At 34.9% G+C, this 11,397-nt stretch overlaps 1 protein-coding gene across 3 annotated transcripts in view; it reads right to left on the bottom strand.

The window, feature by feature from the left end:
- The window catches only part of LOC129953779 (juvenile hormone esterase), a 32,959-nt gene that overhangs the window by 846 nt on the left and 20,716 nt on the right, over nt 1-11,397 (bottom strand). For all 3 annotated transcript variants that reach the window (XM_056067238.1, XM_056067239.1, XM_056067237.1), the window contains 6 exons: nt 1,677-1,813; nt 1,455-1,616; nt 1,204-1,393; nt 595-1,138; nt 346-524; nt 2-282 (listed from right to left, as the gene is read on the bottom strand). In XM_056067238.1, the coding sequence (XP_055923213.1) occupies nt 2-282; nt 346-524; nt 595-1,138; nt 1,204-1,393; nt 1,455-1,616; nt 1,677-1,813 (1,493 nt within the window). The remainder of the gene's footprint in view (nt 1; nt 283-345; nt 525-594; nt 1,139-1,203; nt 1,394-1,454; nt 1,617-1,676; nt 1,814-11,397) is intronic.

Below are 11,397 nucleotides of genomic sequence, written 5' to 3'. Positions count from 1 at the left end.
CCCATATTTAGCGAAATTCGTCCACATTTTGACCATTCGATTTTTCACAATAATCTCAATTGACGATGGATCGAGACTAAGATTGAAGAATCCAAATTTGAACAAGTAACCAATTTCGTCTCCGTGACAAACTCCTGGACGAGATATTCCCAACATTCTTTTGTACAAACCCAGCGCACCATCGAAAGCAAATCTATACAAATAGACAGGAGCTGTTCCATGCATTGCATGGCTTCTTGCTGATTTGGCTATTCCTTGCAAAAACATCAAATCAGTTAGGAGCTATAAGGAAGAAAACAAAGTTAAAAAGCTTGATACAAAATAAAAGCCTCAAAATTTTCTTACATATATCATTTGATCAATAGATTCAGCACCCACTGCCAAAGATCCCAAATAGAATTCTCTCATTTCTGAGGAAACTTGTTGAGCTTCATCGGAAAAACTTGATACGTTTAGAGTTTTTGGCACAAGTCTCACAAAATCACGATCAATGATCTCCAAGAGGTTGGGATTTTTGCGTAGTCCTAAATTTTTCAAAAAGTTTTCCTTTTTAAAATGTGTCCAATTAGAATTCAAAACAGACGATTTACTTACTTCGAATGAAAAGCATTGCTTCGTGGGTATTGTAGCCAAGCATATAGGGAACATTATTGAAACGACCTCTGTGGTATAGATCATCAGGATTTTCTGTGAAGAACGGTTCCTCCAAGAAAGTTACGTTATTGCCATCAATACTGGGACTATTCCAGAAGCCTTCAACACTCGGCACAAAAGGGAGACCAATGTTATTACGAAAGTCATTGTCGTTGAGTGTAAGTGGTGCCGCCTCGACAAGTTTCATAGCTGGAACTTTTCTTAGATGAGCAAGAACTTCATTCGCATCTTCACTACCGGTGTAACCAGTAGCTTCAGCCAATCGTAAGGCTCGCTCGGATGTGTTGTAAGCCATTGACCAGGGATTAAGTGCCGATCCACTTTCAGAGATCGCTCGATGGAAAAGACCGTTGGCAAGGGGTGATAGCAAAAGGAATTGTACTGAAGCTGCTCCAGCTGACTCACCAAATATTGTGACCAAATTCGGATCTCCACCGAAAGCTTCGATATTATCACGAACCCATTTCAAAGCTAAAACTTGATCCTTAGTTAAAGAAAGAAACAAAACAAAATATTAAAACGCTTTTTAAATAAGGAAACATTTCTTACCTTCAAGCCAGAGTTTCCAGGAGCATCGGGACCATTGGCTAAAAAGCCTAAAGGTCCTAACCGATAGTTGAGAGTGACTAATATAACATCTTCAGCAACCAGAAAATCAGGTCCATAAAGGAAAGTATTTCCTGAACCGAAAGAAAATCCTCCGCCATGAAGCCAGACCATTACCGGAAGCTTTGGATTGCTAACGTAACGGAATTTTAAAGTTTTAATGAATAAGAATTTTTTTGAAAAAGAAATTTTACCTGTCTCCTTTAGGAAGCTTTGTAGTGAACACATTGAGGAACAAACAGTCCTCGTTACCCTTGAATGTGTCTAAAATCATATTTTTATGAGGGCAACTGTTTCCCTCGCGCAGTGCATCTCGAATACCAGTCCATGGTTTCTCTGGTAATGCAGCTCGAAAACTAAAAATGCAATTGATTCAAAAGATTTGAATTTTCTTGGGTTTGTTAAAATCTCTATACCGTGCATTTCCGATTGGAGGCAATCCATAACGAATGCCCTTAAAGCTGAAGTAACCACCACGTTCCCCAGATCGAAATCGTTGGAACCTACCACGAAGTTTACCCTGTGTCGTTGTGACGATTATTTGTGATTCTTTCTGTGAAGAAAAATTTTAAAATTTCATTATATTGTGAATTTTATTCCTTTAGTATTTTTGTATTCACATCTTTAATATTTTTTTTAACAATTAAACAACACAACAAATTAAATATGTAGAAAAAAGCCCAAATAAATAGAAAACAAAATGTGTGAAGTATTATTTATCAATTAATAATAAATATTTACGTTGGGTCTTTTCACCCAAAACCATAAGAGACCAAATCCTAAAATGTCATCAAGCCCAAAATTGGTCACAAGGTCCAAAAAGTTAATTGAAATAAAGAAACGCCCAAATTGTTAGTTGTCACTTTGCCTAAACAAATTTTTAATTTGGGTCTTATGACATAGGGGTTGAGCTTTGTGACATTCATTTTGGGCATCACAACGATTATGATTTCTAACGTTACTTAGGTCGTACTACCCAAATAATAATATGATATAAAGTCCAAAAAGAGAAACGCTGCGTCGTTAAAAAATAGCACTAAGAAAACTTCACAAAGCCCAAATAATATGACATCACCCAAACCAACTTTTAATGTCATAACGCCCAAAATTAAAAATGTTGTAGTGTCCAAAATTAAATACACATTTTGTCAGAATGCTGAAATGGTTAAACACATGACATCTTTTGGATGATATGTCAATTAATAATATTGGGCAGGTTCAGGTGACATAAGGAGCTTGAAGTTAGGGCAAGTTTCTAGTATGATTAGCCACCTGCCAAAAAATTGCCTTCCAATTAAGGCAACTTTATTCGAAAGTTGACTGGAAAGTTAGTCAAGAAAAATCTCCCTAACTAAAAAGTCAAGTACACAATGACAGTTAATCATATTGTTTTTATTTAACTGAAAGCTGAACTTTATTACTGTGTAATTTATTTATTTTCTGCTCAGTTCCATTTAATTTTGGTTTTATAATATGCAGGCACCCTTAACATGTTTACGTTAAAGCACAGTGCGAGTTTTAAGAAAATAATGGAGCGTTTTAGAGGAGATACCTGTGCACATTGGCTTTAAAATTTAGAATATTAAAATTGAAGGGGAAAACTGAGTTTCGTAAAGCATTCCACATTCTCGATAAGTGATTAAAAAAAGAACCTCTTCTTAACATTACGTCCGAAATTGAGCTCAAGGGTAAATTAATGAATCGAAGTTCGAGTATTATGGCTGAATTGTTTGAGGGGGGGATGGGGGAATGCAACTGACTAGTTTGACAGAAAATTATTTCTATCGCCTATCATTTTCAAAGCTCTTTTGTTGATCCTATCTTAAAGAATAAACTTATTTTCAGGGCATCTGCCCAAATATGTGAGTTATATTCAAGTTTAGACGGTTTACAGGCAGATCAGAAGGCGTGACAAATTTCTTGCACTGTCGGAGAATTCCCAACCACCTAGCAGCGTTAAAATTCCACAACCGAAGGACTAGGATGTGAATCTAGAAACAAATGTGAAAAGGTGAGTGTATTGGCATCAGCGAAACAGTTTAATGGATTAGAAGTGGTAGGCAAAAGATCGTTTATGAATATGAGGAAGAGAGTCGGAAACAAAACGGAGCCCTGGGGAACACCAGCATTGATTTTATGAGTTTCAGATTCCATCCGCTCGATAAGAGACCTGTAGAGTACAAAACATGGAAAAGCTATGCAGTGGTTTTGCTAGCGAAGAAAAACACCTCTTTAGAAAATAGAGGGTGTACTATCCGGTTGTCAAGGTCTCTCAATCACCCATGCAGCTATCGTATTCTTAAATGACTTTTTCAGTAGCTGTTTGGATGAGAAAGAGGAGGAAAAAGTTTCTCACTTCTTCTGTACATGCTCTGGTCTAGCTCAAAAACGCAAGAATTACGTAGGAGAATTCTTCTATAACGATTTAAACGAATTCATTCAGTCATTCACGTTTCGTAAAGGACTCAAATTGGTTTTATTGAGCTTAGCAGAAAGCATCAAGATTCATTTAGTATCAGAATGGGCTATTAAACTGGCCTAAGCATGTCTTACTCCATCACGAACAGACACTTTAACCAAGTCTACCTAAGGTCTTTCAGTACTCTTGCAACTGCACGAGTGCGAAAGAAAATTCGTCCCATAAAATTGTTTACGGTCTCAAGAACAGGAGGCCTCATGACACTCTCCTGTAGCGTTGATTTAACAGCAATATGTGCTGCAAGCAAATTGGCTTTATCAATGGAGCGAACATAAGGAGTGTGAGTGTCATTGTGTACGACCGTTTAAAACCGAGGATGACGTGTTGCTTAGAAAGTTTTTTTTACAAATGACTAGACATTTTATACTCCCTTTGGGACATTGCAGTATTTTGTAAAATTTAATGTTTTGTTTTAAAGTTTTCCTTGTCAAATTTGAAACGCAATAAATAATATTTCTTTACAAAATAAATACAAGCCGTAATGGACTTGAAAGCTTTGTTCAATAAACGAAAGTGGAGTTTTGTGAAGTAAAGTTCCGAATTTGAAATTTATGACACTTGGAAAACAAATTAGTTGTTAATTAGTAGTTAAAATTTACGTTAATAGAATGTAGTTGAAAATAAAGTTCCTTTTGTTGTCTGACCCTGCCCATTTTAAATTTGATTTGGGCAATGTGTATGACATTTTCATTTGACAAACAAACGTTTTTTTTATTAGATTTGTTATTTGTAAAATTGGATTTCTTAGCACCCGTATACATTTTTTTACGGGTACTGCCTTTTGAGAGGAATTGACAAATCCTTCAAGAGTAATTCTTGTCATGAAAATTGTTTTCTCAAATAATTTCGTCGTTCAAATTCGCCATATCAACTGTTAGTGCGCTAACTTCATTTCCCTGACATGATTAGCATAGTTTAAAATTGTAAGTCACTCGGCCCTTGTCTTCTAGTGACTATAACGCCACCCAATTTATTTAAATTAAACTGGAATTCAATAAAAATCCATATTTTGGTAGGTTAGTTTTATGTAACTTTAAATTTTTAATTTAAATTTGTTTATTTTTTTGGAAGCAATTCAGATGAAGGAAATAAGCTTGATGATTTTTTCAAAGTACAATGTACATGTTTTGACAATCGTTCGATTAACATTTGCGTATGTTTTTTTAGAGTTATTGAACTTTAAGTTGGCAACTCTATGTTAACTTTCAATCGTGACCGCTATAGATCCATAGTTTAGTTAATTCTTCAACTACTACACATTGTTAGGACCTTGTTTAAATTTCATATTGGAAACTATTAATTCAGATTTTGTTGAAAACATAACTTCACGAATATAGTACTTTGGAAAACAAGGCTGGAATCAGCTAAGATAATAAGTTAAAATTACATTTTGTTTAATAAAATTGGGTATCACTGACCATCTGTGCAAAATAATTCAACGCAATTTAATTTAATTAAACAAATTCACATTAGAATTTTGAAAACTAATTTATGTCAGCATTTAAATAAAATTATCAGGAAAATGGGCATAAGCTTCAAACACGGAACTTTACTTCACTAACATCTACTTTGAGTTGATCGTGCACAAACTACCAAAAACAGAAATGTCTACAAAACACTTCTCCTCAGACAAGCTACAGTGCCATCTCCGCCCGTATTTTGAAATTTACAAAAATATTACTTAAAATAGAAATGTGCAGAAAATAAATAAATCACAAAGGTCAGCTTTTAGTTGCATGACAGATTATGATTAGCTGTTATTTTGACATAAGTGAAATTGGCTTAGTAGTTATGGAGGTTCTTGAATTACTTTTCAATCAACTGCCCTAAAAACTTGTCCTACTTTCAAGTCCCTTACGTCATCTGAACCTGCTCAATATAACATTTTTGTTAAGATAGCCATTTAGCTATGGATTAGATTAGCACCCTGCAAAAATCAACTTAACCGATTCCAACCCAGTAGTAAAATGACAAGAAAAGTCACTATTAAATATCTCTCCAAAGTGAGTATTTGTTGTTCGTAATAACAACGAGAAATTCACACCCTTCTTCAGTTTGTTTTATATCTTATAACCAAAAGTTTAAAAATCAAAACATGGTAAAACATTAGAAGAGATTAAAGAATTTGAATGCCGCACTAGACGACAGCTTGATTTTGTAAACGACTTTTTTGGGAGCTCAAAACTTAAATTGTAAATAATAATTCATCTATTTTTATATGATTTTAAATAAGTTCTTATATAAGATATAAGGTTTTTATTGAAATTTGGCTATGATTTTGGCTAGTCTCAGCCTTAAGGCTGCAAATATTTAAAAAAAGGCTTCATTACATATCAAATCCCGTTTGCTTTGCTGGGCATTATATTCAAAGAGCTGGGAACTTTGCAAAAATACCTTTGAGCCAACATCAATAGTCATGAGTTTTTCATGGCATGCTTTAAAACAAAGATGAGACCACTCAAAAGCCGAACTTCAACGTTATCCGATTAGCGGTGAGCATTTTGCCTACATCAACGTCGACATATATGGACCGTTCCCATCTTCTGAGAGATATCGCTACCTTTTGGTCGTTATCTATCGTTACACAAGGTGACCCGAAGCATATCCAATGACTCATATGTCAACAATTAATTGTGCGAAAGCACTTACATATGTCTGGATGGATTTCCTGATGTTGGCCTCCTTTGCAAATAACTTTCGATTAAGGGAGGCAATTTATCTCATTGATCTTCACCGAACTTTGTAAGTTCATTGGAACAAATCATAATAATGTTCGTATCACCCTCAGGCTAATGGAATCGTGTTACCATCGTACTTTGAAAGTCACAATAAACTGTAACGATTCCCATAGATTTGTACAAAGCCTTCCTCTGATACTTCTTGGGTTTCTCGCTACCCTAAAGGAAGATTTAAAAGTCACGCCAGCAGTGTTAGTCTATTTGATGTCAGTAAGTGTAACATCAAATAATTCACCATTAACATCCGAGGCAAAAAATTAAAATTTCGATATAGCGTTTAAGGCCAGCGTATCTGGAGGCGGATCAGTCTAATTCATCTCAACTCAGTCTTGCCACACCTCGAGAGATCGTCTAATCCAGACTCCTGTTCGCTTTACCTGAAAGGTGCGTAAGCCTTCTAGGGGGCTACCGTGCCAGCAACTCTTTCCAGATAAAAGAAGCCACCTCTAAAGAGCCAATATCAAGAAGCCACCAAAACACGACACGAGCCCGATATCCACTGCAGAAGGTGGGATCCAAAAGGAGTCGGGGTAGAGCCGAATCCGAAGGTCTGAATTATTATCTTCGACAATAAAGTTAATAGTTTCTTACTAAGCAAAGTGTTCGCTACTTTGATTTTTCTCCCTGCGACTAAATGTATTGAATTTCTTATGACTTTATGGTAAATATGTATAAGTTCTCACAAAAATGTACATACATGTGTATGTAGATTTGTAGATTTGTAACCTAGAATTTTAAATTAATCATAGATCTAAGAATTTGTTATGCATAGGTATGAATTTTACAACTTGATCCTTAAGCAATAACAAGTTAGAATAATTTCAAATGCCATTTTTCATTACAATCCCCAAAACACAGTGGTGTTCAAAAACAATTAATAATTATGACAAACAACCTTTCAATTAATTTTTTTAAGCAAATCTCACATTAATTTGCACCTACAAGACGTATTAGCAATGCAGAATGCAGATGTCTTTTTATGTCAAGAATTTTTAGCATCTGAGTGCTAAGTGCTAATAAGCGGCACGGTCGCAAGCGACACGCTTTGGTCGTGCATTTTATGGATTTCGAAATATGTTCTTCCCAACCATGGCACCGTTTCGAATAAATGACCATTCTTGCTGCAATGCAACGTCTCTCAATTTTAAAAGAAAACTCAATCAATTCAAAGCCGATTGAAGCGAATCAAACTCCCAATATAAAATAATTCGATACTACGTACTTGACGGCATCAATTTGCCAATTTAAAGTGGGAGGGTAAGTTGCTCATGATCTCTAAGCTTTGTTGACTTTGTTGTCTATTAATCAGCAAAGAGCCAATATCGGTTGAGGCACAGTACACCTGTTTTGTATGTGCAACCAAAGTCACTGAAGCTATTCTATGTGAAAAGTAGTTCTTAGAGCTGCTGGTACTTGTAGTAGGTTAGGTTACTTATTTAAGTATAGATACGAGTACGAGTAGATATGAAGTCGAGTACATATTCTTCAATTGCAAGTTGAAGTGGTCCATGGACCATGACTAGTTTTTGGGCAACTGCCTTAAAAGTTGCAAGATATAGTTACTTATCTGCAATAATTGGTAATGGTAAGGTTAGTCACTTATTAAGTGCCACATGTACATAAACAGTTTGTCAAATTGTTAGTAAATAAACTAAAAATATGGTGACCATCATACCTTTATTTATATCAAGTCAAAACTTTATACTTTCTATGAAAAGAAGGAAGTGGGTTAATTACTGTTAATAAGCCATAAGCTAATTAATCATGCAATACAGAAATACAGAAAACATTGCTCAAATCATTAATGTTAAATTATTTCGTTGGTCGACAATTTGGTTTTTTAGACATTGTACCTTTTAAAGAGGAAGCTTCGTGACTCTATTTACTAAATTTATGAAGTAGTCTTTTTTTGATAAATACCGTTATGATTTTCTAAATCTTCGATATTCAGAGGAAATATTTATAGAACCTAATCAAATTTTCGAAAAATCTTCGTAAGTTCTTAGATTCCAGCTTTATAATAAAAAAAGATAATTGGTGCTAAACGGTTTTTCATCAGAGAAAGGCAAAACGATTTGAAAGTAAGTTTTATATACAAATAATTTTGAAAACGTACACATATTTTAAAAATTTGAGCAGATATTGAAAATTTTATTTACTTTTTAAAAAATGTACGCCTCTTTTAACTCCAAACACTTGACCCGGCGATGCATCAATTTCTTTAACCTGTCTTAAAAAAGGTTTTCTTAAGGTCTGCACACTAGCCTTCCGTGACAGCAATGATCTCCTCATTCGACGCAAATTTCTGCCCGAAAAGTGACTTTTTCAAGTTTGGAAATAAAAAAAGTTGCACGGGGCCAAATTTAAAGAATACGCTGGATGGGGCAGTAGTTCGTACCCTAATTCCACCAATTTGACCGTGGCGAGGACGGAAGTGTAAACCGGTGCGGTGTCATGGTGGAAGGGCACTTTTTTCTTTGCCAAATGCGGTGGTTTTTTTTGCAATTCGGTAGTCGATGTAGACCACAACTTGTGAATTCTAGTAAACAGTGGTCGTTACCTTTCCAGACAACAAGGCAGTCTTCGGCTTCTTAGGAGCCTGATGAAATCCACTGTCTCGACTGTTCATTGGTCTTTGGAGTGTACCAGTGCAACCATGTCCCGTCAACGGTCATAAAACGAGCAAGAAACTTCTTCCTTTAACAGTGTCAAAAACTGCTTTGAAGTGGTCTCAGGGTTGCACTTACTGTCAAGAGTTACCAACGCGGCACTCATCTCGCCGAGAGCTTTCTCATTTCCAAAAACCCATGCGGTTTTTTGAGATGTCGTCTGTCTTAGCTGTCTCGCGTACCTTCAATCGTGGTCTGCCAATAAGAGATTGTGAGATTTTTGTTAAGTTATAGTTCGTAGAAGTAGCTTTCAGAGCACCTGCACGTGGCTCATCAAAAACCGATTTGCGACCACACTGAAACTTGTTAAACCAATTTTTGACAGTCACCATCGGAGAAGCACAGTCACCGTAGACAGTGTTGTTTAATTTCGCTGCTCGATTTCCTTTCTTAAAACAAGAATCAAATAACCGAAAGATATTGTTCTCTTTCCATTTTACTAAAATTCGAGGACACGTTCGTTTCTACACTTCAAAAAAAAAAAAACTACGAACCCAATTCAGCTGAAATTTCGACATTAGCAGTCTACGAAAATGTTCTTTACGATAATAAATTTCCATGCGACAGTGGCGCCCTCAGAAGGGGAGGCTAAGTAATTATCGGGCTACCCTTGTGACAGACTTATCATTTTCAAAATCGTCATAAAATGTATTTTTAGGGAATACTTATGTTGTGTTTTAAATTATCCTTTTTTGTATTGTCTTAATCAATTTTAAAGTGATAGCAAAATGAAAAGATGCGAGACTCGAATTCAGGACATCTTAATAATAAAATATTTGTGCCGCCATAAAAAAAAAGGCCGGCCGGCATAATTAGGTAACGTTAAATTATTATTAAAATCTGTTTCACTATGTTGATATTATACAAAAAAAATATGCAGAAAAACACACATTATTTACGACTTGTTAATGTCAAATTATGTCCACCTAACCACTTTTTAAAACTTACACTGATGGCGGTTTGAAAATTCAATTAGATCCTATATGGACTTAAGACCAATAACATGTGGTTTAATTGTCACTGCAGACATTGAAAAATAGAGCTAGATATTTGTTTAAACTTTAGCTCACGTTGAATGAAGTTGTATGTACGTAACATAGAATGTTAGAAGGTCACCACAGAGCTGCATAATGTGTAAGGCATCACAAACTAAAAGCTAAGTAGGCTTGTTAAATTTAGAGAAAGTATCAACAAATATTTAGCTGGTGTAAAAATATGTGAATATCTACTTAAATTTAAATTAATGTTTTTAATATAGAAATAAATAGATTCGTTTCTTAAAAAGGTTTGTTGAATTTTCTGTTATTAATATGGCCAATTGCGTAGATATTTGTTTTTTAATTGTACTTTATTTTTCACTGAGATTGCCAAAATCTCATTAGAATTAGTCCGATATTTTATAACCAATTTTTGATTGAGCTGCCACACTTAATTTTTTAAGAGAAAACATAGCCTAATTTCCGATAATCTGAAAACCCTTATCGCACATTTTAAAAGAAAATAAAACATCTTATAGTCTGGTCAAATGAGAGAATGCCCATGCAACTGGTACCTAAGGGGCGAACGCAGAAAAAAATTTCGGGGGGGGTTTCAATAAATATATGTTATATTATTTTTTTTATTTTAAATTTCAAGTTTTTTTTTTGCTTTTTTGGCACTATTTTATATGTAGGTACTAATAAACATGTTTGAATAAAAATTAAATATATACACATACATACTCGTATGTCTTATGTAGTTATCTACATATCATACATTTTTGGTTAAATATATACAGAATATTTACAAAGTGAAATCCAAGCGCCTTGGTACTTTTGCCATAATGTTTATTACATCCTCGATGTCTATTTCTTTGTAGATGGCCATTCATGAGTAAATACTTCAACAGTTCTTTTCATGTCTTCTTCATGAAGTTTGCAACATTTTTCTGGTAAAATATTTTGAATTTTGGAAATTAATTCACGATGGTCGAGGAACCGACATTTTAACTGAACCAACAAATGGTCCAAAAAAGGAACATAGATAGACCGACGAAAATATTCTTCCGGACCGCCCGCATAATTGTCTCGTTCTGTCTATTTGGCAATAATTCGTGGGACTACCAATTGTAAGCCCATTTTATCAGCCATTTCCTTAGCTTCTGTAAATATGCTACCAAATCTTGTTTCGGAATTATGTCGCATTTCGACAATTTCTTCGTAAAGATGGTTGGCATATTCTACGCAGCTGCTGAGATCGCAATCTTTTTTTT

The sequence above is a fragment of the Eupeodes corollae genome, chromosome 1 (assembly GCF_945859685.1).
Source record: "Eupeodes corollae chromosome 1, idEupCoro1.1, whole genome shotgun sequence".
In the NCBI taxonomy this organism is placed as follows: domain Eukaryota; kingdom Metazoa; phylum Arthropoda; class Insecta; order Diptera; family Syrphidae; genus Eupeodes; species Eupeodes corollae.
This window is presented reverse-complemented; position numbering and strand designations above follow the sequence as displayed.